The sequence below is a fragment of the Pollicipes pollicipes genome, unplaced genomic scaffold, assembly GCF_011947565.3.
Source record: "Pollicipes pollicipes isolate AB1234 unplaced genomic scaffold, Ppol_2.1 Scaffold_3087;HRSCAF=3621_pilon_pilon_pilon, whole genome shotgun sequence".
In the NCBI taxonomy this organism is placed as follows: domain Eukaryota; kingdom Metazoa; phylum Arthropoda; class Thecostraca; order Pollicipedomorpha; family Pollicipedidae; genus Pollicipes; species Pollicipes pollicipes.
Genome location: NW_023596225.1, coordinates 30,176,521 through 30,201,184, shown reverse-complemented (window position 1 = coordinate 30,201,184; position 24,664 = coordinate 30,176,521). Strand labels below are relative to the sequence as shown.

General features: G+C 55.0%; 2 protein-coding genes and 1 long non-coding RNA gene across 3 annotated transcripts; all 3 read left to right on the top strand.

Annotated features, from left to right (window-relative positions):
- Positions 1 to 4,073: 4,073 nt before the first annotated feature.
- On the top strand, positions 4,074 to 8,622 carry LOC119090023 (fat-like cadherin-related tumor suppressor homolog). The gene is made up of 7 exons (XM_037212821.1): positions 4,074 to 4,286; positions 4,785 to 4,922; positions 6,458 to 6,601; positions 7,339 to 7,590; positions 7,906 to 8,203; positions 8,260 to 8,365; positions 8,613 to 8,622. The coding sequence occupies exons 1-7, from the start codon at positions 4,086 to 4,088 to the stop codon at positions 8,620 to 8,622; spliced, it is 1,149 nt and encodes a 382-aa protein (XP_037068716.1). The 5' UTR covers positions 4,074 to 4,085.
- Positions 8,623 to 8,653: 31 nt separating this feature from the next.
- LOC119089383 (uncharacterized) lies at positions 8,654 to 9,840 on the top strand. Its single transcript, XR_005093143.1, has 3 exons — positions 8,654 to 8,704; positions 9,049 to 9,380; positions 9,748 to 9,840. It is a non-coding gene; the product is annotated as an uncharacterized LOC119089383 (long non-coding RNA).
- Positions 9,841 to 11,901: 2,061 nt separating this feature from the next.
- On the top strand, positions 11,902 to 15,467 carry LOC119089381 (fat-like cadherin-related tumor suppressor homolog). Its single transcript, XM_037212050.1, has 5 exons — positions 11,902 to 11,940; positions 12,183 to 12,290; positions 12,588 to 12,737; positions 14,410 to 14,716; positions 14,922 to 15,467. Exons 1-5 carry the CDS (start codon positions 11,922 to 11,924, stop codon positions 15,061 to 15,063), a joined length of 726 nt encoding a protein of 241 aa, XP_037067945.1. The 5' UTR covers positions 11,902 to 11,921; the 3' UTR covers positions 15,064 to 15,467.
- Positions 15,468 to 24,664: the final 9,197 nt, after the last annotated feature.

The window sequence follows — 24,664 nt, the reverse complement described above, 5'->3', positions numbered from 1 at the left end:
GGTAATCTGCCGGCCGGTACCAGGGGTCTACAGGGTACGTCAGAGGTGTGCGAGGGTATTGTCAGAGAGGGTATCGTCTTTTACCAGGTTTATCAGTTCTGTGTGGGGCCAGCTGTGTGCACCCCTTTCCATTGCATCAGTGTTGTGTGTTCGTGTGTGACCTGGCTGCGCCCGTCCCCAGTGTCGGCGGTCGACCCGGACGTGGGTGCCAACGGCCAGGTGCGCTACCAGCTGGCACGCCGACTCTAGCCACCTGCACGCACTGCTGGCGGTGGACGAACGGTCTGGCTGGGTGACCACGCTGCGGCCGCTGGACCGCGAGACGACAGACACCTACCGGCTGACGGTGGTGGCCGCCGACGGAGGTAACTAGGGATACCCCACAACGCAGTCGGAACGACACAGAGCATGCATGGAATAGGGAGTACGTTGCGGAGGCTGGTGGCGATCGTCAACTACACGTTTCACTAGAGGGGGGACTTGTGAGGTTGGTTTGAGACCTGTGACCTGAGTGACCTGACCCGGTGTGCCCCGCCAGGGTCGCCTCGTCGCTCGTCACGGCCAGTCTGGTGATCTCGGTGGGCCGACTACAACGACTCGCCGCCCCCCCCGTGTTCGCTCAGCAGCGGTACGCGGCCGTCGTTAATGAGGACGCCCTGCCGCGCACCTCCATCATGAGCCTGACGACTGATGACGCCGACCTGCTCTCGGCGCCCGTCCACTTCTACATCACTGACGGAGACCCGCACGCCCCGCTTCGAGGTCAGAGCATGCCCGTTCAGCGGTTGTCAGTGGTGATACAGGCGCCCAGTGGCGTGTTAGTGGCGCTAGAGACCCGTTGCGGCGTGTTAGTGGCACACAGACCCCCTCTGGCGTGTCAATGGCGTTACAGACCCCCTCTGGCGTGTATGCGCCGTCCTCAAGCTCTGACGAGCATTGTTTGAAAAACTGTTTGCGTGATACTTAGGTCACAGATCATGTGTGCTCATTGTGTTCTAATTGTGACAGGCCGCGCCAGTGCATGGGTGATCTGAAGCTCTCACACTGGCACTTTGCGTAAAGTTCCCAGTTTTTAACGGGTGGCGTCACCCGAGTTTTGACAGATGTGACTCTCCTCCCACTGAAAACGTGCATATGATCCCTAGATGGTGACGAGCGGCGTCACCAGAGGCTTAAAAGATATGACTTCCCCCACTGACGAACGTGCACATGATCTCCAGCTTGTGACGAGCGACGACACCAGAGGTTTGAAAGACGTGACTCTCCCCCACTAACGACATGCACGTGGTCCCCAGATTGTGACGAGCGGCGCCAACAGCGGCGAGCTGTTCGTGCTAAACGCCCTTGGACCGTGAGACCGTGCCCAGCTACGACCTGACGGTGACAGCCACCGACGGCTCTCTGGTGGCCACCACCCGGCTACACCTGGATGTGCTCGACGCCAACGGTCAGTCTCCTCCGCCAGCACTCGGATGTGCTGACAACGCCTCTAAAGACACTATCCCTGGGCATAGGCTGGGTAAATATCACCGATTGAGATTGTGTTGGGTTTTTGGCATGGAAGCTCTTTGAGCTTCATGTCTAATTGTGTAACTCAACGTGCGAAGCTGGTGGTTGATTCTTGCTCCGTTGTGTTTTTAACAAAATAGGGATCAAGCTGCAGAACATTGTGCTGGCTGTGTGGCACCGTTATGAATGCCGTTATCCTAGTCTGGTCATGTCCGTCCTCATGTAATACAACGTGGCGGCACGTGACCACGCCGTGCGGTGTTCCAGACAACCCACCCGTGTGTGAGGAGGAGGAGTACGCGGTCACGCTCAGCGAGGCGGCCCCTCCCACCACGTGCTGACCGTCCGGGCTCATGACCTGGACGACAGCAGGAACGGTCGGCTCCGGTACTACCTGACCGGCGGCGGCGCCGACGACTTCGCCATCGACCCGGCTCTAGGTCAGCTGACGGCCGAGTTGTTTCCGGTGACGTCATTTGTACCCGGACTGGTTGAAGGAATGGCGAAGCTGTCGCTGAGGCAGTCGCTATGTGCGTTGAAGCGTCTTCTAAGTGCGTCTTGTCGTCGATGCCCTCTCACGCTTGGTTTGTCTCTTCACCATTGATGCTGCCATGCTGGCCATCAGTTCATGTTCACATAAGGTATTATTGTGTGGCCCTACGTTATGACCGTCATCTGGTCTGCTTGGCGTGCGTTCTGATGTCGCACCAGGCCGCCCTGACCCTGACCTGACCTGACGCCTTGTGCCATGGCCAGGTCACGTGCGCGTGTCGGGCCTCGCTGGACCGCGAGTCCCGGCCCGTCTACCGCCTGACGGCGCACGTGCAGGACCGCGGCCGCGCCGAGTGGGAGTGCACCAGCGTGCTGACTGTCACACTGGAGGACGTCAACGACTGCGCGCCCAGCTTCGCCCCGCCCGTGCTGTCGCTGACGGTGCCCGAGGACACGGCCGTCGGCACCATCCTGGGACGGCTGGACGTCCGTGATGATGACCTGGGTCAGTACAGACACAGACCACAACATTCTGGAACGGGCTGGATGTCCGTGACGATAACATGGGGCAGTACAGACACGGACCACACTATCCTGGGACGGCTGGACGTCCGTGACGATGACCTGGGGTCAGTACATACACGGACCACACCATCATGGTATGGCTGGACTGTAGTCTTATGTTGTTCTTGTGCGCTTCGGTTCAGGCCGGCCGTACTTGGTTTGATATACTAGCCTGTCCCCATGCACTCTGTTTGGCTTAAGTCAGGCAGACTACCCCCGGGTGCTGTTCTCAGGCGTGTGTACCGATCTTGGCCACAGACTGACTGTAGGTACTCGGTGTGCCGTTCTCAAGGCGTGTGCACCGATCCTGGCCACAGTCTGACTGTAGAGACCGTGCCGTTCCCAGGCCTGTCGGCCGAACTGGAGTACAGTCTGGTGGAGGAGGACGACGACGACGCCCGGCTGCTGCTGGACCCGAGGACGGGCGTGCTGACTCTGGGACGGCCGCTGGACCGGGAACAGCAGGCCATGTTCAACATCAGCGTGCGAGCCACGGATGGCGGCACACCCCAGCTGTCCAGCACCGCCACAGTCATACTGCTAGTGCAGGGTACGTTTGTCTGCGCTGTGAGAAAGATTACAGCCATATTGCTGGTGCAGGGTACGTCTGCCTGTGCTGTGAGCAGGGTTACAGTCATACTGCTGGTGCAGGGTACGCCTGCTTGTGTTGTGAAAAGGGTTACTGTCATGCTTCTTACGCAGGGTGCGTCTTACAGTGTTGTCAGATAAGGCTATTTTCGCATCTTTGTTTTAGCATTTTTTCGATATCGGGTGATGTGTGTGGTGGTAATTTATCGGCTCTTCGTCAAGGCTGACATTTGTTTGAAATGCTCACAGACGTGAACGACAACGCGCCCGAGTTTACCAAGAAGTTGTACCACGCGACGGCATTGGAAAAACACCACTGTTGGGACAGAGGTTCTCAAACTTCTGGCCACCTCGAGGGACTCTGGTGTCAATGCCGAGATCAGCTACAGCATCATTGGCGGCAACGAACACAACATGTTCCAGATCAAACCCTAAAACAGGCACGTGCTTATCAGCATTTTAGTCGCCTGTGTTGTACTTTAAGGCGGGTATAGGAGCACATGGCGACACATGTGCGTTTTCTAACAGGTATTGTGTCGGTGAGGTCCCACCTGGACTTTGAGCGTACCCGGGAGTACCTAGTGACCCCTGCGTGTGCTCCGACAGGTATTGTGTCGGTGAGGTCCCAGCTGGACTTTGAGCGTACCCGGGAGTACCTAGTGACCCAGGCGTGTGCTCCGACAGGTATTGTGTCGGTGAGGTCCCGGCTAGACTTTGAGCGTACCCGGGAGTACATTGTGGCCCCGGTGTGTGTGTTCCGACAGGTATTGTGTTGGCGAGGTCCCAGCTGACTTTGAGCGAGCTGGGAGTACTTGGTGACCCCTGTGTGTGTTCCGACAGGTATTGTGTCGGTGATGTTCGAGCTGGACTTTGAGCGAGCTGGGGAGTACGTGGTGACCCCTGTGTGTGTTCCGACAGGTATTGTGTCGGTGATGTCCGAGCTGGACTTTGAGCGAGCCAGAGAGTACATGGTGACGGTGGAGGCCCGGGACGGCGGCATTCCGCCGCTCAGCAACCACGCCACCGTCAACATCACCGTGCTCGACTGCAACGACAACGCGCCGGTGTTCGGGCAGGAGGTGTACAGCGCTGTTATCCGCGAGGATGTGGCCACAGGAGAGCGCCTTCTGCAGGTATGTCCACTGCTGGTGCCACGGAAAATCTTGTGACGTCACAGAAATGTGTGTCGTCTGAAGCAGTTGATCGTTAGCTTGACTAAGGACGCGGGAGACGTTTGTGTTTATCTGTGTGTTGTGTTGAACGTGTGTTGCTGGATCTTTTTCAATTCCGCTGGTTAGACATTTGCATGTGACCACCACAGTGTAGGCCAGTCCAGCAGTGTTGATGTGGTTTGCCTGGCGCAGTGTCGTGCCGGGTTACCATATTCGCGCTCCCTGTCCGCTTGCCGGAGAAAAGAAAGCAGCAGCCCCTTCAGGCAACCTAGCCCGAAGTCACGTCATGAGCCATATTGTGAGCCTGCGCTCACCAGCCGACAGCCCATACTGATATCTGTCCGGCCTGCCCTGTTGAGCCGGGTGGGGGAGCCGCGCTGGGAGTGCACTGTGCTGTGGCCGACACAGCGCAGCACCAGGTGCGCCGGATGTGGCCTGACCGGCACGCCGCGTCGCCAGGTGCACGCGGCTGACCTGGACTCGGGCGCCAACGCTCGGGTGCGTTACTCGGTGACCGGCGGTGACCAGCACAGCCAGTTTGCCATGGACGCCGACTCGGGCTACCTCTATGTCGCCACGCAGCTCGACAGAGAAATGGTGCGTAGGCTGGTGATACGGAGCCAAAGTAGCGAGGCCAGTTCTGATAAAATATGTTTAGCTGCAGTGGGCAACTGACGCATGAACATGACGACATTTTCTATTGTCTCATCATATGTTGCGGGTAAGTCGACCCGGTTGTATGATGTGACAATGGAAATGTGACAGTCGGACGGGTTTTGTTTGGACTTAGTCCGAATCTTTTGATTGGATGGATTTCTGCGGCCAGTGCCCACGCTAAGCGCTGGCTGTTTAATGAGCCGCCCTGACTCCACCATCCGATTGTGGGATCTTGTAGCGAAAGCTGCACGTGCCTTGATGATGATGACTTGGGCTACAGGGCGCGGCGACTACATTTTTTATTTGGCGCTCATGTTGTACGTGCCTTAATGACGAGCACGGGCGCTCTACCCTCCAACGTTACCTAACCTTTGGAATGGCCGCTGCTGCCTGTTCCATCATATTCTCGGGCAAAAGTTGAGCGCCCAAGCCACTGAAGCCCACTACCAAGGGCAGATGCATCGGAAGGCAGACGCTCCAACCAACTGAGCCACCGGGATTGACAAGTTATACTATAACCGAGTGCATATCGTGAAATGCTTCCTACAATACGTTAGGGCGCGCAACCGAGCGGCACATATCGGACCCGAACTGACAGCTGACGCTCACCAGTGGAAGGGCTCGACATGCATTTGAGGTTCACGCTTCAGCTGACGCTCACCAGTGGTAGGGTTTTAACGTGCATTTGAGGTTTACGCCTCAGCTGACGCTCACCAGTGGAAGGGTTTAACGTGCATTTGAGGTTCACCGCCTCAGCTGACGCTCACCAGTGGAAGGGTTTAACGTGCATTTGAGGTTCACGCCTCAGCTGACGCTCACCAGTGGTAGGGTTTAACGTGCATTTGAGGTTCACGCCTCAGCTGACGCCCGCCAGTGGTAGGGCTCGGCATGCATTTGACATTCACGCCTCAGCTGACGCTCACCAGTGGTAGGGTTTAACATGCATTTGAGGTTTACGCCTCAGCTGACGCTCACCAGTGGAAGGGTTTAACGTGCATTTGAGGTTCACGCCTCAGCTGACGCTCACCAGTGGTAGGGCTCGGCATGCATTTGACATTCACGCCTCAGCTGACGCTCACCAGTGGTAGGGCTCGACATGCATTTGAGGCTCACGCCTCAGCTGACGCTCACCTGTGGTAGGGCTCGACATGCATTTGAGGTTCACGCCTCGGTGCTTCGCGGCTCGCTTCTCGCCCCTCGGCTCCACGGTGCCGGTATGTCCGGAGGTGTCAGGCGAATTGATCAAAGCAGCTGGAGCCGACACGTGCTCTGGTTGCAACAGACAGGGGTTGCGCCGGGCTGTGCAGAGGCTGTACAGTACCTGACACACGTTTTATCCAAGGATTGTACTGCAATAGTGGTCGATGACGTTCTACACCTGAATTTCGTCAAGGGTTGTGAGCAGTTTCAATTATGTCTTGAACGTGCTCATTTCCACACGTTGCTGTCGCGTTACGCCTTATTGTTTGGGGCAGGTGTCCAGCTACAGTCTGGATGTGACGGCGACGGATGGCGGCGATCCCTCGCTCAGCTCGTCCGCCCAGATCAACGTCCACGTCAGCGACGCCAACGACAACCCGCCAGTCTTCTCTCAGTCTCGCTACAGCGCCATTATTCAGGTGAGGTCTGATGAAGAAGCAGTGTGGCAATACGATACAGTGTATGTGTGCCCTGCATCATTTTCCCGCTGGTGGCACTTCAACAAAACCAATCCGCTCATGTTTTACGTACATGTTCGTATTACTTTGGTGTTACCGGGAGACTAAACAAGCGGGTTGGGAGGAAACTCAGCAGATTCTATTAGTTGCTAATCGTCCTATAAGCCTCATCGATCTTTGCATACCTGGGCAGCCTCGGCAACTTTCCCTGGAACGAACGCCCTTGTTTTCTTCTGGAAAGATTGACACCTTGTCTCAACTATTCCAACCATCATCTTCTGCTGTCCAACCAGTTGACATGTTGTCTGGAGAGTTCCTTCCTCTCTCGCCTCAGGAGGATAAGCCTCCTGCTTTAAGCTGCTGCTGTTCCTCCAGTTGATATGTGGTCTGGAGGGCTCTTCCCTCCCTCCCTCGCCGCAGGAGGATAGGCCCCCCGACTACCAGCTGCTGCTGTTCCCCCCAGTTGATATGTGGTCTGAAGAGTTCCTTTCTCCCCCCCCCCCCCTCTCTCTCTCTCTCTCTCTCGCCGCAGGAGGACAAGCTCACGGCCATCCGATGCTGCTGTCCCCCCAGTTGATATGTTGCCTGAAGAGCTCCTCCCTCTCTGGCCGCAGGAGGATAAGCCTCCCGGCCACCCGCTGCTGCTGCTCTCCCCAGTTGATATGTTGTCTGAAGAGTTCCTCCCTCTCTCGCCGCAGGAGGATAAGCCTCCCGGCCACCCGATGCTGCTGTTCTCTGTGACGGATGCTGACGAGGATCCGAACGCCGGCCCGTTCACGTTCGAGGTGGCCGAGGGCAACGGCGGCAACTGGTTTGTGATCACGGCCGGCGGACAGTTGCGCACGGCCGCCAAGTTTGACCACCGGCTGCGCAACTCGTACAAGCTGCTGGTGCGCGTCTACGACAACGGTGATGACGTGCGCTTCTCCGAGACCTGGGTCGACGTCAAGGTCAGTCAAAGGGACGTTGGGATTTTCTAATGCAGTGATAGAGGACACCTTTGTTTTTGCACGGTCCGGCTTGAAGAACTATGTGTAAAATATTCGTAACGGTATTTGGTCATAGACGCAACATTCCCACAGCCGTACAACGTCCCGAACGATTCGTAAGCTGGAATGTCAGGGCTTTGGCCATTTTCGACAAATGGTTGAATATTCGTGTCACATACGGCACATTATCGAAGAGCTGGACAGTGGTTTGCCATTCGCTTCATAGGCAACCGAGGGTCGTACCAATCTGCTGACCCTTGGCGTGCTGCGTTGCAGATAATCGAGGAGCCGCAGTACCCGCCGGTGCTGATCCCGCTGCACGTGTCGATCCAGTCGTACCAGGACAGCTTCCCGGGCGCCGTGGTGGGTCGCGTGCACGCCTCCGACCAGGACCCGTACGACCGGCTGCAGTTCGGCCTGGTGGCCGGCCAGGCCGGCCTCGAGCGCCTGTTCGAGCTGGACCCGGACGACGGCTCGCTGGTGACGCTGGCCGGCATTGACGCCGGATTGTACCGGCTGAACGTGTCCGTGACGGACGGCAAGTTCACCAGCCACCACGGCCGTGACGGTGGATGTGAGCGAAATCACGGACCAGATGGCGCGTCACGCCGTCTCCGTGACGCTGGCCAGCCTCCACGCCGCGAGCGTTCGTGCTGAGCTACATGAAGCCGTTCCGGCGCGCGCTGCGCAAGCAGCTGAAGGTGCGCGCTAAGGACGTGCTGATTCTGAGCGTGCAGCCGGCGGCGGCGGGCGGCCGGCGGCGCAGCCGGGCCGCCCGGCCGGCGGACCTGGCCGTGCTGCTGGCCGTGCGGCGCGGCCCGGCCTGGATGGAGGCGGCCGTGGTGCGGCGCCGGCTGCTGGCCGGCCGCGCCGCCGTCAGCCGCCTGCTGGCCGTGCCGCTGCTGGCTGTCGATGAGGACGGCTGTCAGGCGACGCCCTGCCTGCACGGCAACTGCAGCGACGTGGCCGTGTTCGACGACGAGCTGGTGGTGAGCGTGGCCACGGACGTGGTCAGCTTCGTCTCCGCCGCAGCACAGCCGCCAGCTCAGCTGCCAGTGCCACGTCGGCTTCGGAGGTCAGTCGGCTTGCTCGCGGCAGCATTGGTGTGCTCGCATGGCCAGCTCTGTGTAGCCGGCTGTGAGCTCAGCAGACGTATTTCGCACACGTTAGTTTCCAATCGCCGCACTGCTAGTTGTCGTGCATTGTGGTGCTGAATTTTAGTTGGAAATGTCAAATGTTGTAGAATATGTGCTGCGGCGTCATGTGTACACGATCAAGGCAATGAGCGCTCGCCTCTAGTTCGGGGGCGATTAGCTTTCTTGCCTGCCATATCTCGCAGATGACCTGACATTCCTCTGATTATGACCCTCGGAACCCAGCCGGTGGGCTGTGCTCTGACCTGTGTTTTGGTGGCGGCAGGCGAGCTGTGCTCGGAGCTGGTGAATGAGTGCGGCCGCTCGCCGTGCGCCGAGTACCAGACATGCATACCGGACGCCTCGGCGGCGGGCTTCAGCTGCCGGTGTCCGGAGGGTCGCACCGGCCCCCGCTGTGGCCTGCTCGCCTCCGAGTGCCGCCAGGGCCAGTGCTACACGCCGCGCGCGCCGTTCTCGCTGGATGGCGACGGGTACGCCGAGTACCGTCTGCTGGAGCCGTCCGAGCGGCGCCTCACCCTGGAGCTGAGCCTGCGGACGCGGCAGCCGACCGGCACGCTCGTCTACTCGGCCGGCGGCGTCGAGTACAGCATCCTTGAGGTCAGCGTCTTGTCTGTGCTGATGGCAGCTGGGAGAGAGAGACGAGAGGGGGTACGAGAGGACGGACGAGAGAGGGTACAACACGTCAAAGGTAGCTGGCGTAGCTTGTTGTGCAGTCACCGCTTCTTTGTGGCCACGTGGAGAAGCTGACTCAAATATGGCAGAAGCTTTGTCATTTTGACCGTGACACCCGCCTTGGCTCTGAAAATCTCTGATGGTTCTCATCCTTTGTAAACAGCGTAGGCTTAATTGCATATTGGTTGACGTATTGTCGGTTTGATCTCCTTCCATTTGCGTGGTTGCTGTTCTGCTGTGCGTTATTGCATGCATAATTATGATATCATAATGGGCCTTACTCGGATTTCAGATTGTGAACGGTCAGCTTCAGTACCGTTTCGACTGCGGCAGCGGTGAGGGGCGCGTCCTGGTGCCGGACATGCAGTTCAACGATGACCGGTGGCACAAACGTGCTCGTGAAGAGGTTCGGCAACAGAGCTGAGGTGCTGGTGGATGGACGCTATGGTGCACAGGTGAGGACCCCATCATTCCCGGCTCATAACTGAAGCACGCAGGCGGGCATACAGTGTGTTGTAAACCCGCCTTCTTAATGACATATCATGGGGTGTCAATGATGGCTATTGGTTGGGGCCGGGCATTTCTACCAGACTTGCGGGCACTGTGTTCTTGACATGTAGCGTAGCGTTTCCGTCACCCCGACACACCAGCGGCGGACTGTTTGTCTGATTGCGTGCCGTGGCTGCAGGGCGCGGCGCCCGGCTTCTACGAGGTGCTGAGCGTGGGCCAATGGACTGATGTTCGTGGGTGCTGTCGTGCGACCCCGGCCGGCTCGGACGGCATCGCGCGAGACGGAACGCGGCTTCGCCGCTGTCTGGACAACCTTCAGCTGGACGGCCACCGGCTGCCGCTGCACGCGCGCGACAGCAGCCGCTCGGCGCGGCCTGCAGCAGAACGGTGCGTCTGTCGGCCCGCTGCCGGGCCGAGCTGGGCCGAGCGGACGCCTGCGGCCACCAGCCCTGCACTGAACGGCGGCCGCTGCTCGGCGACCCGCCGCCGCAGCCGGCGGCTTTAGCTGCGCATGCGCAGTCCGCTTCCTCGGCGAGCGGTGCGAGCAGGACACGGACCCGTGCGCCTCATCACCCTGCCTCCACGCGGCGTGTGTACCAACGTGGCCGGTGGACTACCGCTGCGACTGTCCGGTGCGTCTTGTCGGGCAGGCGCTGCCAGTACGGCCTGCACTGCAACCCCAACCCGTGCCGCAACGGCGGCGCCTGCGAGGAGGGGCGCGTTCGGACCGCTGTGCAAGTGTCGCGGCTTCACCGGGCCCCTGTGCACGGTGGACGTCAACGAGTGCCTGCAGAGTCCGTGCCGCAACGGCGCCACCGTGCGTGAACGTGCCGGGCGCGTTCCGCTGCCTGTGCGCGGCCAACTGGACGGGCACGTACTGCGGCCTGACGGCGGCGGCGCCGGCCGCCCGGCTGCCCATCACGCTCGAGCACATCGTCGGCATCGTGGCGTTCGTGCTGGCGCTGTTTCTGTGGTGCTGCTGGTGGTGTGCTGGCGCCAGTCGCGGCGCAAGCGCAAGCCCGCACGCCGCGCCACCCGCTGGCCGGCAACCAGGACGCCTCGAACGAGATCCTGCTGCAGAACATCAAGCCAAAAACCAGCGCGGCGAGTACAAGCGGATGTCCAAGGTGTCCAACTTGGAGGCCAACAGCTCGGTACGTGCGCTGTCACTAGGTGTCGACGGACGTCATTGCCCGATGTGAACACTTACGTGTCGCCGGTTCACAGCCAGGCATGCCATGTGCAGACTACTTTCACGTACTCGGGTTAACGACCGAGAGGTTTCAGGCACGTAAACACAGAGGAGAGTCAGGTGTTGAGATGTTTTCTAGCTCAGAGATGTATATCAGGTGAAATGTACGGAGGTTACGTTCGTTACATACGCTGTTCAGGCTCGACCCCATGTCCTTGTGGGCACCTGTTTCCATGTGTGTCCGGCAGGTGGCAGCGACTCTGCCGGTCCGTCCGGCCGTCGTTCACCGGCGGAGCCAACAACCGGGCCTCCGAGCCGCAATACTCGACGCTCAACAACCTGGACACCATCCGCAGTTACGGGTCGGCAAGCCGACGACCTGGACGGTCCACCGCACAGCGCCTGCCAGTACTTGCAGGTCAGTTAAGCCTTCCCAGACCTGGACGGTCCACCGCACAGCGCCTGCCAGTACTTGCAGGTCAGTTAGACCTTCCCGGGCCTGGACGGTCCGCCGCACAGCGCCTGTCAGCACTTGCAGGTCACTCGCAGCGCCTGTTTGGCGTCCTGTTGTTGTGGTGAATGTTCTCCTAGTGCGACGTGTGACCTCTGACGACCTCTCCGTTTCTGTGTTCAGAACTTCAACAAGCCCACGGCGAGTGTGGCGCCCTCTATGGCGGCCACCAGCCTCCGACATGAGCGCCACCAACACTCTGGAGAAGTCCCTACCGGGACATGGACAAAACATCAAGCCCTCCTACTACGACATGCACAAGATACAGAACGGTACGCGTCTCATGGCTGTCTGCGTGGCCCGGTCTATATGTAGGCAGTGTTCGTGTCTGGATGAAGCCCGATAGGCTTGGATTTGGTGGCCCGCGGGAAACCGTGACATCTATTATTTGTATCGATCGTACGTTATGAGGACCTAACCTGGTGGTGATGGTGGTGGTTGGTGGTCCATCTGGTGATCTCAGGACTGGTGACAAGCATTAGGCGTGACGCGTTGCCCCCCGCTGTCTGTGCAGACCTGACGGACCCGCAGCTGGCGGCGCTGAACAGGATCCAGCTGCCGCCGCTGGACAAGCCGCGCCGTGAGGGCGGCGCCACCGCTCTCTCCTCCCCGGAAACGCCAGGTCAGCTCCCGCCGCATGACGCCTGTCAATCGGTTGCTGGCCAGCTTTAAGTTGTGAATGACACTCTCCTCACGCCGCTGAGCCTATGCTCATATCTGCACCCTTCTAATGAATGGGTGCTCCTTCGTGCCGGCTTCTGATCATGTGTTTGTGCTGGTCGTGTGGATTCAATGTTTCATACTCCGTTCCCGGTCGGGTTTCAGCTGTCTACCCGGCGTCATTTCAGACTAACAACGCCAACGTTCCTTGATGTACAACCCAATGATGTTGATGAACGTACGCCAACGTTCCTTTCAGATTACCACTGGGACTGTTCGGACTGGGTTCGCACCAGTCAGAATCCCCTGCCGAACATCACCGAGGTCACCGGGTCAGAGGTCAAGGACACGTCCAGTTACCATAGCAACGAGAGCAACGAGAGCAACACTGCTGTTCGCGCCCCTGCCAGTGAGTAAAACCGACTTTTGCGACGCCATGGTTGCGACTGAGTCTTCATATGGAGATAAATCGTCTCAGTCTGCGACATGCCTTGCATTTCGGAATGCTTTGTGAATTGGATACATACACATTGTGGATGGAGTGTGCTTTAGAGATGGGAAACTCAACGAAGCGTTTTGTAAGCTGGGGAAAAGTGCGTTATACGCTACATTCGCATGTGGGAACGCAATTAAGTCAGTCGTGCTCACGTTCAGCTTCAAATACACGGTAAGGTGAGACTCCCGCGTCGTGCATTGGGCAATTTCAAATGAAACTGCTATCTTGCTGAAGTCTGAGTTTGAGGACAGACGTGACTGGCAGAATGTCCGAAGCGTATCTGTTCGAAACTTCACGCACGTATGTTGGCTAGTTCACATGTGTGAACCTGGGCATTTTTCTTCGACGGTTCTGTGCCCCCTTCCAGGTGTCAGAAGAAGATACGAAACAGGAGTATAGACTAGGCTATAACATAATTTATTGAATTATCTGCAACACTTTCTGGCGCTGCTGCAATCCTTACTGATGGCTACTTCGGTCGCAAGTGTCAATGCGCAGAAAAAGGGGTCGGACGTTTGTGTGTCGGCAACAGCTAGCTCAAAGCATCCTGGGCTCCTCTTTGATGTCTCAACTAACATCCCCAGCTGATTGTTCGATGTATCTGATCACGAGATCACGAGACAGCGAGTCTGGGAACACGTGGCCGGACATTTACTTGCAACACGACATAACTGGCAGCTTTTTCTGCTAAGGTCCGATTTTGTACACTGACACTCAGATATAAGTCCGTGCCCCCCCCCCCCCCCCCCCAAGTACTGAGAGCTGGGTGGAACAGCGGCCAGACAGCGTGGTTGTTTGAGGAGAGGCCGCAGCCGCTGCTGAGTGGTGCATAGAAACGGGACTGGGGCTTTCAAGTAAGGTGTTTTTTGTGCTAGCTTGTCTGCTTCTGCGAAGCCTATGAGCACATTATATTTGGTTGCTGATCAAGACGATGGCTTGATTCAGTTTTCACCTTATTCCTAACGCCGCTTAAACCAATGAAGTTGATAGACCGTACGTTCAGTTTGCTGCTTTGAGTCGGAATTGTTTTGCCAACGGAACAGATTTTTGTTGTCTTTGGTTGTCGGTTTCGGTTACGGGCCCATACAGCCTGTTGATCCCACCCCCCAATACCGTTCTTATGCTCGAGCACTACCTCCATAGCAGTGCACCACACTTACGCTGCAATTTGCACGAGAGTATACCTGTGATCAGTTTATGAACGAGATTTTGCCGATGATGAATATCCCCGGTATCGTAGCCAAATGAAAATAACCGATTGTCGCAATGTTCGCTAGTTTGCGTATGTCGTACCATGATCTCAAATTGACGTTTCGTGAATGCGTTTAGTCCTATTGGGTTCAAGCATCGCTCAAAATTGAACATACTTTATATTACATCACGTCTATGTATGCCAACCAAAAAGAATTATCCACAATGAGTTGGCAATTCATCATATCCGTTTATGAATTTGGACCACCTTTACCTAACGTTCTGTTAAAAACCGCTAGTTTTGAAATTAACGAAACGCAACTGAAAACTGTAACTTCCGCCCCAATCTGGAGCATGCAACGCGTGCAGCTTCATGACGTCCTGTGCTGCGCAGGCGTGGCCATGGCGGACGACGACGACGTGCTGGAGACGCTGAACGAGGACCAGACGTCCGACTACGTGGGCGAGGGCGACGGCGACGACATCACCTCGGACCTGGACACGCTGCCCGAGCCGACCGACTTCGACCGCATTCTGTCGGCTCACGGCATCGAGCTGGGCGGCTCGGCGTCCGAGCTGTCGTCGGTGGCCGGCGGCGACCTGGCCTACGGCCTGGCGGCGCACCCCAACCTGTACCTGCCGGCGCACAGCGGCGCCGACACGGACGGCGAGGCGGACGGTCTGCTGCACCGGCTGGACAGGTGAGCCACCCTGTGACGGGGCTCACTGGGAACGCCGGCGGCACGTTCAGCTGGGCACCGGGATGAAAGTCAGCGTCGTCTTGGAGCTGAGCAATGAAGTTGGCACTAGTCGCTATGACCAACCTGTACTTCAAACAACACAGCGTGACGTGATGTACTCAGAAGTCAGCTACGGCCCTGACCGTCCGTGTCCCGTGCCGCGCAGGTACCGGTACCCGGCGCGCAACCGTCTGCCGCTGCAGCTGGGCACGTACGCCGAGCTGGAGTCGCTGACGGCCGGCAGTCAGAGCGAGGACGGCGGCCAGCTGTGTGACATCGAGTCGGACGACGCCAGCTCGCGCATCTGACGGCGCCCGGCCGGCCGGAGCTGGGCCGCGATCTCAGAGGCCGGGCCGGCCGACGGCCGACGGCGCGCGGTGGGACGGGCGGCGCCGGACCCGCCGGCCGGCCGGGCCAGCTCGGAGGAGACACTCGCGCTCAGGTCGGCCGGGCTGAGGCTGGCCCGCCGGCCCAGCGGCCGGCACATTCCGACGGCGGCCCTCCTGACGGCGGCCACCTGAGTGCTGGGAGTCCCCGGGCAGCGTAACTCCTCGAGAGACAGTCCTTTGAGGACCGTCCTCGGAGTTGCACCGCGATGCGTCGGGCGCCGTGAGATGGGCTTCCGACTGTGTGGTGCTCCGATCCTCAGCCGTGATCGACACACCCCGTCGTTCGCGGCTGTGGCTGGACGGAGCCGCGGCTGACGGGTCCTCGTGAGAACGTCGTGCAGCCTGCAGACAGCTCCGCTGTCGTGTGTTGTGCGTTTTCCGATGGTGGCTGCGCGGGCGTCCGGCCTGGAGCCACGTCAGCGCAGGCTGCCGCGTAACGAGCTTTAGTTTGATTTGACCTTAGCCGAGATTATGCGATGGAGCAGTCCCAGTCATGCACTGCCATTGTAGCAGTTTAATTTCGTCCGCATGGGTGGCGCTTGCTGCGTGAAGTATTGGCCAAACTCCGCTGAGATTCCAGTACAAAGTGCATGAATGGTGCTACTTTGTACCCATTTTTACTTAACGACTGCTCGGAACAGCGTCGGATCGGGCGTCAGCTCTGTGTTTTGTTATTGACTGGTGGCCTCGCTTCCGGGAGACCACATTTAGTTTAGCGTTCATGACATGTAATCTGTTAGTGCTCTCTCGCTGCTTTTGGTTCACTAATTTCTGCCCCGCGTTGGCATTTCGCCAGCGAGAGTGGGCTTGCTCCCAGTGCCGCCAGCAACTCCCCGTGTTCTGTACCCGGTGGCGAGTGCATGCATTGCCGTTACCGCGGAGCAGCCGCACGCGTACTGCACGCCTCTTTTCGTGTGCCGCGCATGCTGTGACGTCACGCGCCGATCGCCGCTCGGCTGCGGATCATGCATGGACGACTCGCCTGCTTCTGGACCCACCGGGCGTAGGCTCGTCTGGCTGCGACCCGGAAGGAGACGGCCGCCCGCGATCTGCGTCAGGAGAGCCGTGTCTGACTGATGTGTCCGTGCGTGCTGCTCGGAGCGACTGCTGGTGGTATTTGTGTTTAAATGCGCCGCTGCGGTGAGAGCGGACAGGTCCGCCGGGCTTTTGTGACCACGTGCCATAACTGTGATACATTCTGTACATACTGCATTCTATGCCTACTGGTTTTTTGTACATAAATGTTTTGTATGGAGTGGTGTCTCATTTATTCAGTTCGACGAAGGTTAAACTTTTTGCGTCGTCCAATGTCCGAAAGCGAATCCAATCGAGCTACATCTCAAGGTGATGCACTCAATGCAGGTTCATACGTAACGAGAAACACGTCCAAACAAGACAGCCGTTCCCTGTCCAGTTTTGAGCACTCCTAACGCTCCTGTCTTTTATGTGGGTCTCAAGGAGTCTTTTCAAGGAGGCGGGGAGATTTTTCAAACATAATGGGAAAGCGAATCCTGCCTCGGTGAGATACAGGCAACGCCATGTAGCCTCAGCAGTTGAGTGCGTTGTGAAGCCCCAATGACACACGAGGCCAACTGTCAGTATCTGACTGCATAAGTTCACGATTGCCGAGCTCTCCATTCGGCGTCCACGCTCGAAAGTAACATACGGTCGTCGGCGTCTCATACATTTTCCATATCTCTCGCGGCAGGGGCGGATCCAGGAAGCTTGATTGGGGCGCATTTTTATCGAGGGGCGCCATGAGATCCAGCTGTTGACCGACCACCGTTGCGCACGGTTATCGCTCCCAGTGGTGTAACCTTCACCTGACCTCATGGTGCATGGCACATTGTTGCTGCGCGAGTAAAGCGGCCCGGCAGGGCATTGGAGCAAATGGGCTGAAAGATGTCGGCAAAGGTCGATAGGCAGCTGTGTATGACTTGTCAAGTGTCATGACGATGTCAAGTCAATGAAGGTCATGTCAAGACGATGTCAAGTCAAGTCAAGTCATGTCATGTCAAGTCACTCCATGTCAAGACGATGGAGAACTCCAGCGAAGCCGGCAAGCGCCGGCGGCTCTCGGACGGGCAGTCTCCAGCCCAGTCCCAGTCATCGCTCTCGGAGGTGACCCGCGTCAGCTCAGAGACGTGCGTTGGGAGGAGTTCTCCATCTGAAGTCACAGATGGGGTTATCGGGGATCTGAGACTTGATGAAAAAAGCATTGGGGACCCTGACATTCCTCACTGAGCCAGAGCTTGAGAGAGATCATAGAATAATAGAGCAAGAACGACACACAGAACGAAATGGAGACATGGAGTCGCTCAAAAATAAAATACTTCATAGGAAATCGGAAACACTCTGATGTTCTCCGGTCCAGCCGTCCCTCGCAAACGGGGACTCGCCCCGGGCTGATCGAGGGCGGCGCCAGGGACTCGTCCAGGGTAGGCCACCCTGCCTCCCGCGGTCCCCGCAAGCCAGGACTGATCGAGGGCGGCGCCAGGGACTCGTCCAGAGTAGGCTGCCCAGCCTCCCGCGGTCCCGCGAGCCAGGACTGATCGAGGGCGGCGCCAGGGACTCGTCCAGGGTAGGCCACCCTGCTTCCCGCGGTCCCCGCAAGCCAGGACTGATCGAGGGCGGCGCCAGGGACTCGTCCAGGGTCGGCTGCCCAGCCTCCCGCGGTCCCGCGAGCCCGGGTTGGCTGCGAGTAGAGCCAGCGGCTCAACCGGAGTGGGCAGGTACCTATCGGCCGGCGGCAGAAAGACCCCAGCTGGCCGTCGCCGGGCGCCGCTGAACCGCCACCTTCCACCAGTGACCGACCGGAAGACATCGAAGCAGTGGTGATCAACTTGATCAGGGAAAACTTAGCGATCGAAGTGAGGAGGGGTGACACTGATCCCGCTCACCGGACGTCAGGCGGCAACGCGATCGTCTACCGCTTCATCAGCGGCGACCCACCATCGCTGAAGCAGCAAATCAACGATCAACGAGTCTTCCGTGGGGGAGCAGGCCAGAAATCGTCTGTCCGTTAAGGAGCTGTTAACACAGAGAAGACAACAGACATTTTGCTAGATTGTAAAGAATATATATATATATATATATATATATATATATATATATATATATATATACACGTTATTCAGCTAGGAGGAGATGTTATTTTTAAAGGAGCAAAAACTTGGTGTAGAAGTAAGGCGGAACTTAAAGCTTGTTTGTATTGTTCTCATTTAATCCCCCGGTACGCATCAGCTTAATTTGTAATCTGCGCGAGTCTTCACTTGAAATTAGGGTTCAAAACATCATGCTTGCGAGTTGGAAGAGTAGCAGTTTATCCGCGATGTGCGCGGTCCTTGATGTAGAATTGGTAAACAAAACTGACGTGTATTGCAACTCGCGCAGGATCACCGGTCGGTTCATTTCGGTACTAACACGAGTCTTTACGGAAAATTGGAGTCCTCATTGATCTACTTTTTTATTCGATGCGTAGCTGCTTACTTGCGGTGGATTTCCACCGCGTTTTTATGTCAATGCGGTGGAAAAATTCCCTGACATTGCGACTCGTTCCGTACCACCGGTCAGCTTATTAAGAGATCAGACCTCTACGAAGAACTGGAAACAGAAAAGACTGACTTCGTCATTCGACACGTAACACGACACAAGCAAGGGGTAGAGTTTTTCACACTCAGGGACACTCAGACCTCAGATGTATTAACGAACTGACACCTACGCATGCACATCACCACCGGGGCACCACGTACTCTGTTATAGATCTGGCCTTGACAATACCACGCGTAACACCACTCTTTACGCACAATGTTTAACTGGACCTGCATTTTAGTGACCACTACCCAATCCACATAACTTTAGAGGTCCCATCAGGGCAAAGGGCCTCAATTCTCTTCCGCGATAGACTGTTTGCAGAGCGGGGCTGGGCATCTTTCCAAAGTCATATAGACGAGGCACACTCCCCAGGCTTAACTTCAGACCTCCCTACATTTCTAAACAAGATTTTAGCCTCAGCGCACCAGTTCGTTCCCCTCACTCATCGTCTACCTGGGCATAACCATGCGCCTTGGTGGAATGATAAGTGTCAGCACGCAGTAGCACTGGGACGCCGCGCTATGCGTGCCTTTCGTAGTTGCATTTGCATAGCTTATGGAAAGGAGTTTCGCGTAGCTAAACATCAAGCCGATACAATCCTTAAAGCGGTAAAACAGAAAAATTTGGGGGCAGTTTTCGAATGCGTTCAACCGCTTTACCCCGCTATCTAAATTATGGTCACTGGTTGGATGTTTCACAAACAAGCGCACGCCATATCATAAAACCGCGCACCTTGTAATCAGCAATCAACACTACAGCATCCCATTCGAAGTCGTCACAAAATTTGCCGCACGCGTCGCCCTTGTATCACCGTCCGAACAGTATTCCCAATAGGTCACTAACACACTCAACGGCACACTGCTCGCACTCAACTTCACGTCTGTTAATACTGAGACATTCGACCGTACTATTCACAGCTTATGAATTAGACCTTGCAATCAGTAAGTGTGGAAACACTTCTGTTGGTCCAGACCCGTCAGCCTACGCTTTCTCTAAAAATCTCACTAGGTCTGGACTCACCAATCTTCTTTTGGCTTTTAATTATGCGTGGGTTAACGGATTCTTCCCTCCCCCTGGCGCTCTAGCACACTTGCCCCTATACTTAAGTATTCTAAGCCTCCCTCTGACCCTTCGAGCTATCGCCCTATCATTTACTTTACTATCATTTACTAACTGTGCTTCTAAAATATCCGAAGGAATGGTCATCGAACGTATCAGGATGTTCCTAGAGTCAAATTACCTTCTTTTACTTTTCAGAACGGCTTTCGTCCCGGCCGCTCCACGGCGGACACCTTGGTCCACATTACAGATTCCACTCAGCTCGGATTTCAGGCTAAATCAAATACGGTGACACTATTTGTGGGTTTAAAGGACGCTTTCGACAGGGCAAACACAAGTGCCCTCCTGATTAAACTGCATAAAATCGGAGTTCGCGGCCGAATTGCAGCTTTCATTAAAAACTTCCCAACTGATAGGACGTTTTCTGTGCGTTGCGGAAATGCCTATTCTTCCCCGACGGCGCAGGATCACGGTCCTCCTCAGGGCAGTGTCTTATCTCCAACCTTCTTCCTCGTAATGATAAATAATGTCTTAATAACATTCATTATATTTCTCAACATTTTCCGCAATTCTCTGGACACGAACGACCTGGTTTGTTGGGATATGCATGCCGATGTCGAACACGCCCTGCATTATATACAGTTAGCTTAAATCTTATTCTGCGTGGTGTACACGGCGGGAACTGCATATGCTCACCGTGAAGCCAGCTGTAATTATCTTCTCTGGCCAAAATAATGTTAAACATCCCACCGCCTGAATCTTAAGGGTGAAATAATCCCTCTAGTTCACAGTTTTAAATACCTTGGAATAACATGAGATCGTCGTCTTACTTTCAGTACTCATTTTGTTGACATTCAGCAACGCTGGCGCTAAACGACTGAACATAATGAAATGCATAGCAGGACGGGGGTTGGGCGCCGACAGACGCACTCTACTCCGCCTCTAAAACCTCCATGATACGCTCGATCTTGGACTATAATGGCTTACTTTTTTATGATATTCCGTCCAAAAAGTCGAAACCCTGGAGCCACCATCCAGAACGCAGCCCTCCACACAGTGAATGCTGCACTTCTCACCTCCCCGGTCCTAAATCTGCTCGCGGACACGACTGTCCTCTTCTTATCACACCAACAAAACTCACAGCTTCTCAGATCTTACGCACGCGCCACAGTGTTCGTTGGTAACCCCACATACAACACCCTCGCACATCTCTGCCCAAACCATACACTTACCAACGCGGAGCTCAAGCATCCAACCATCAGCATTCGCGTCATTCGAGCGCAACGAGCGCTTAATCTCCCGGACATCCCCTGCAGCCCAACTCCCAGTCCCCGGCCGTTTTGGGGTGGGCCCTATTCCTAACGTCATCTTTCTGTTTCAGAACAAAAAAGAAAGTATCAGAAACTGAAGTGCACGCAATGTTCGCTGGGTTCAAAGGAGAACATGACCAGCACACCTATATTTACAATGACGGCTGCCTTTGCGATGGCCGCACAGGAGCTGCCTTCGTACATCATGATTACGACAAATCAAACCGCCCTGTCAACTTACAACACTGTGTACACGGCTGAATTAACAGCAATCCTAGCCGCCCCTGCTCCATATCAAGTAAGGTGACCATACAAAAGGCAGTTATATGCACGGACTCATTCTCTCATTCGTTGTTACAAGCTCTCATCACTCTTCATAATTCATACCAACCAATTCTAAGCGGCAATACGACGAACACTGCTCCCTTCTGCAACAAACTCACGTATATTTTCCAGAATACCAATTTCTACCAGAATAGAAATATGTGAAAAATGTGTGTACATGCAAACGAATACAACTGAACAGGCATCAGGCATCACGCATCAGTCATACATGCAAACGATGTCAAGTAAACAGGCATCGTGCGTCACGCGTCAGGCATCACCCATACATGTAAACGATTTCGTTCGTTTCGTTTACATGTATGGGTGCGTGTACACGAAGCGTGCACGAAGCAAGTGGTTTTAAGCACGACATGATAAGAATCGGAGAGAGCCTGCTCTGTCAACGAACTCAAAAGTGACAGAGTTCGGGAATAAAGCAGCTATTTCGTTCGTCCTCTATTGCTGTCAAGAAAAATCATTAAAATGAAAGCTTCACCGATATATTTCCGATTCCATAACCTCGTCCAGCACTCTTCACATTCCGTTCCATCCCATTTTAAATGACATGCGTCGAATTCGGCTCCCTTTCTCAATGAACTTAAGTCATATTTCTCTGGATACCCGGACAAGCCAATATTCATGGAAGCAACACCGCTGACGAGGAAGTAAAACAAAGTCTTGTGTTACCGGAAAGAAATCATCTTCCTTTTCCCGTTTCCGATATTCTTGCAGCCATCAATTTACACTTTCGTGTCTTTCCGAAACCTGATTGGGATCAACGCGCTCAATACCTTCACCCAATCAAACCCATACTACAGTACTAGCCGACAATCAATTAAGACAATCGCCTCGAGAAAGTGCCGCTTGCCAGACTTCACATCGGTCGCGCTTAAATCACCAACTGCCACCGATTCAAGAGCACTTGCCCTCCACTACGTCATCGTTGCAAACACCTCATCCACAACAAATCACTTCCTCCTCGTGTGTCTGGTATATCCACGATCAAGACAACTGCTCATTAACTACGCCAACGCTAATCGTCTTCCATTCAACCTCCATTTTCTCCTCGTTGATTCTTATCCTGATTTGCTCGTTCTCCTTTGTGAGTGGTTTACACAGTACAGGATTCGATATTTTCATTTAAATAAAGTTTTTTTCTACATAACTCGGCAAAGATTGCAAGTTTTTCCCCCACTGGCTAGTAGACCTGGTTTTTCCTAGTTTAGACTCCCCAGGACTCAATACTATCACACAGCACTGCAAGGTCGCGCCGGGCGGCGGAGCCCGGGACTGCTCTTCCCGTTGCTGCGATGTAGCCACCCGGCATCCATCCATCGCCCAGGTCGCCGACAAGTCAGCTGAGCCAAGGCCACCATTATCACGGACACCATACACAGGACTCGCGGCACTTAAGAAGTCTGGTGGAACGACCGGCGAGGAGGCTCACTTGGCGTTCAGGCGTATGAAATGCGTGTTGTGTGGTGATGAAATAGATGTATCTATTGCTGTGGTCTGCTTTACTTGCCACGATCTTGCAGGACAAAAATGAGCCAGGTCAGCGTAACGTCACTTCAAAACATTCTCTCCCTCGCTTTGCACCGCACAGCATAAGCCGGTTTAACGTAATTCTTGCCTGGTCTTATGCTGGAAGTAAATTAATTCCCTCTCCCTCGCAAGTGGCTTGAGGTCTGTCGAGAGAAAGTAGGCATTGCATTGGCGCACAAGGAAGAGACGTAACGATGGTTCTTTGCGACCCACATCTTTATCAATATAGTTTTGGAACAAATAATTGTAATTGGTCCCTATATTGGAATAAAAAAGCAGTTATATATAATACAAGTTACATATTATATCATAAAAATATATGTAAAATAATATATGAAATATATACAATATATAAAAAGTATATAATACAAATGAACGAATAATTGTAATAAAAATGTAATTGGTCCGTCCCGGTGGCTCAGTTGGTTAGAGCGCCTGCATTCCGATCCACCCACCCGTGGCGGGATGGGTTCGAGTCGCTTTAGGGCGCTCGCTATTTGCCCTTGGCAGGTATGGCCTGCGGCCGGTGGCAGCGGTCGCGCTAAAGGTCAGTTGACGTCAGAGGGCAGGACGGACCGTGCCGAGCATTGCGGCACGTAAGGCTTTCGCCACTAAATTCTGTCGTTGCCTGGAATTGCGCGATTGGATGGTGGGGGTCAGGGCTGACACAACAAGTACTGCTTAGCGTGGGCGCTGGTCCCAGAAATCCATCCATTCAAAGGGTTCGGACCAAATTTTTAAAAACGTACATCGAGATTACTTATTCATCAGTGGTTTAACATAATGCATCGCATAGAGGTCAAAAGGCTGACTCTTAAATAAATGTGTCACGTATGCTGGACAGTGAATTTATTTATTTTGTTTTCCCTCAAGCTCTGCAAGGGTCCGACAATCACTTACATTCCACCGTTGTAGATTCTTCAGGAACTGCTGGCAGTTGGGCTGATGATGATTCCGTGTGTATCTCTGGCGCATAAAACTTACGAGTTTAGGACGGTTGATAATAAATCTGTACGAAGTCTTTTTGATAGACGTTCCACTGAAACCTCTTAAATTCTGTCTCGTTCTAATTGCATACATTTGCATACATGGCCCCCCCGTAGGATGTCTAACGAAGCAGTTAAAAAAAGATGAAATGTTGTTGGTATTCGGCACGGCAACCGGTCTCTAACAGGTAAAGACTTCGTTGCCCTGTAAGCGCTGTGAGCAACTTCATTATTTGCGTGTCTCCATTCCATTGTTTTGATGACTTTGCTACCGAGCAAATGATGGGGCTTCAGGCACTGAGTGAATACGACATGAGTTTGTACGGGTTCTTCGCCGTGCAGCTGATTCACCATGGGCTTCCGAGCCAGCGATTTGGTACTGCTTAGCTTTAGGGATGGTTTCAGTGCATGAGTCGGACTGATCTGAGGAGCTACCCCAAGGAGCTTTAATCGTGAATTTCATGACTGCCGTAGGCTCCTTCGTTTGTTACTTACGACACAGTAATATTCAAGAGAACTACCTGATCAAGGCGGTTATATTCAAGGGTGATATGATTCAGATAATGAATGACAATCAAAATGGCGCGTGACAGTCAGGAAAGTTTTGAGATGGAGTCCCTAGGACTTTTTTGTGGGCCAATGCAATACCTTCTTTTTTCCTCCGCGGACCTAGTCACTTCCGAGAGGGGACAATTACTTCCG

Coding starts and splice junctions, on each gene's coding strand:
- LOC119090023 (XM_037212821.1), top strand. CDS start 4,086: ATGTCCGAGCTGGACTTTGAGCGAGCCAGAGAGTACATGGTGACGGTG. Junction 6,602..7,338: donor GCTACAGCGCCATTATTCAG/GTGAGGTCTGAT, acceptor CTCTCGCCGCAG/GAGGATAAGCCTCCCGGCCA. Junction 7,591..7,905: donor AGACCTGGGTCGACGTCAAG/GTCAGTCAAAGG, acceptor GCTGCGTTGCAG/ATAATCGAGGAGCCGCAGTA.
- LOC119089381 (XM_037212050.1), top strand. Junction 12,291..12,587: donor CTCCTCCCCGGAAACGCCAG/GTCAGCTCCCGC, acceptor CGTTCCTTTCAG/ATTACCACTGGGACTGTTCG. Junction 12,738..14,409: donor TGCTGTTCGCGCCCCTGCCA/GTGAGTAAAACC, acceptor TGTGCTGCGCAG/GCGTGGCCATGGCGGACGAC.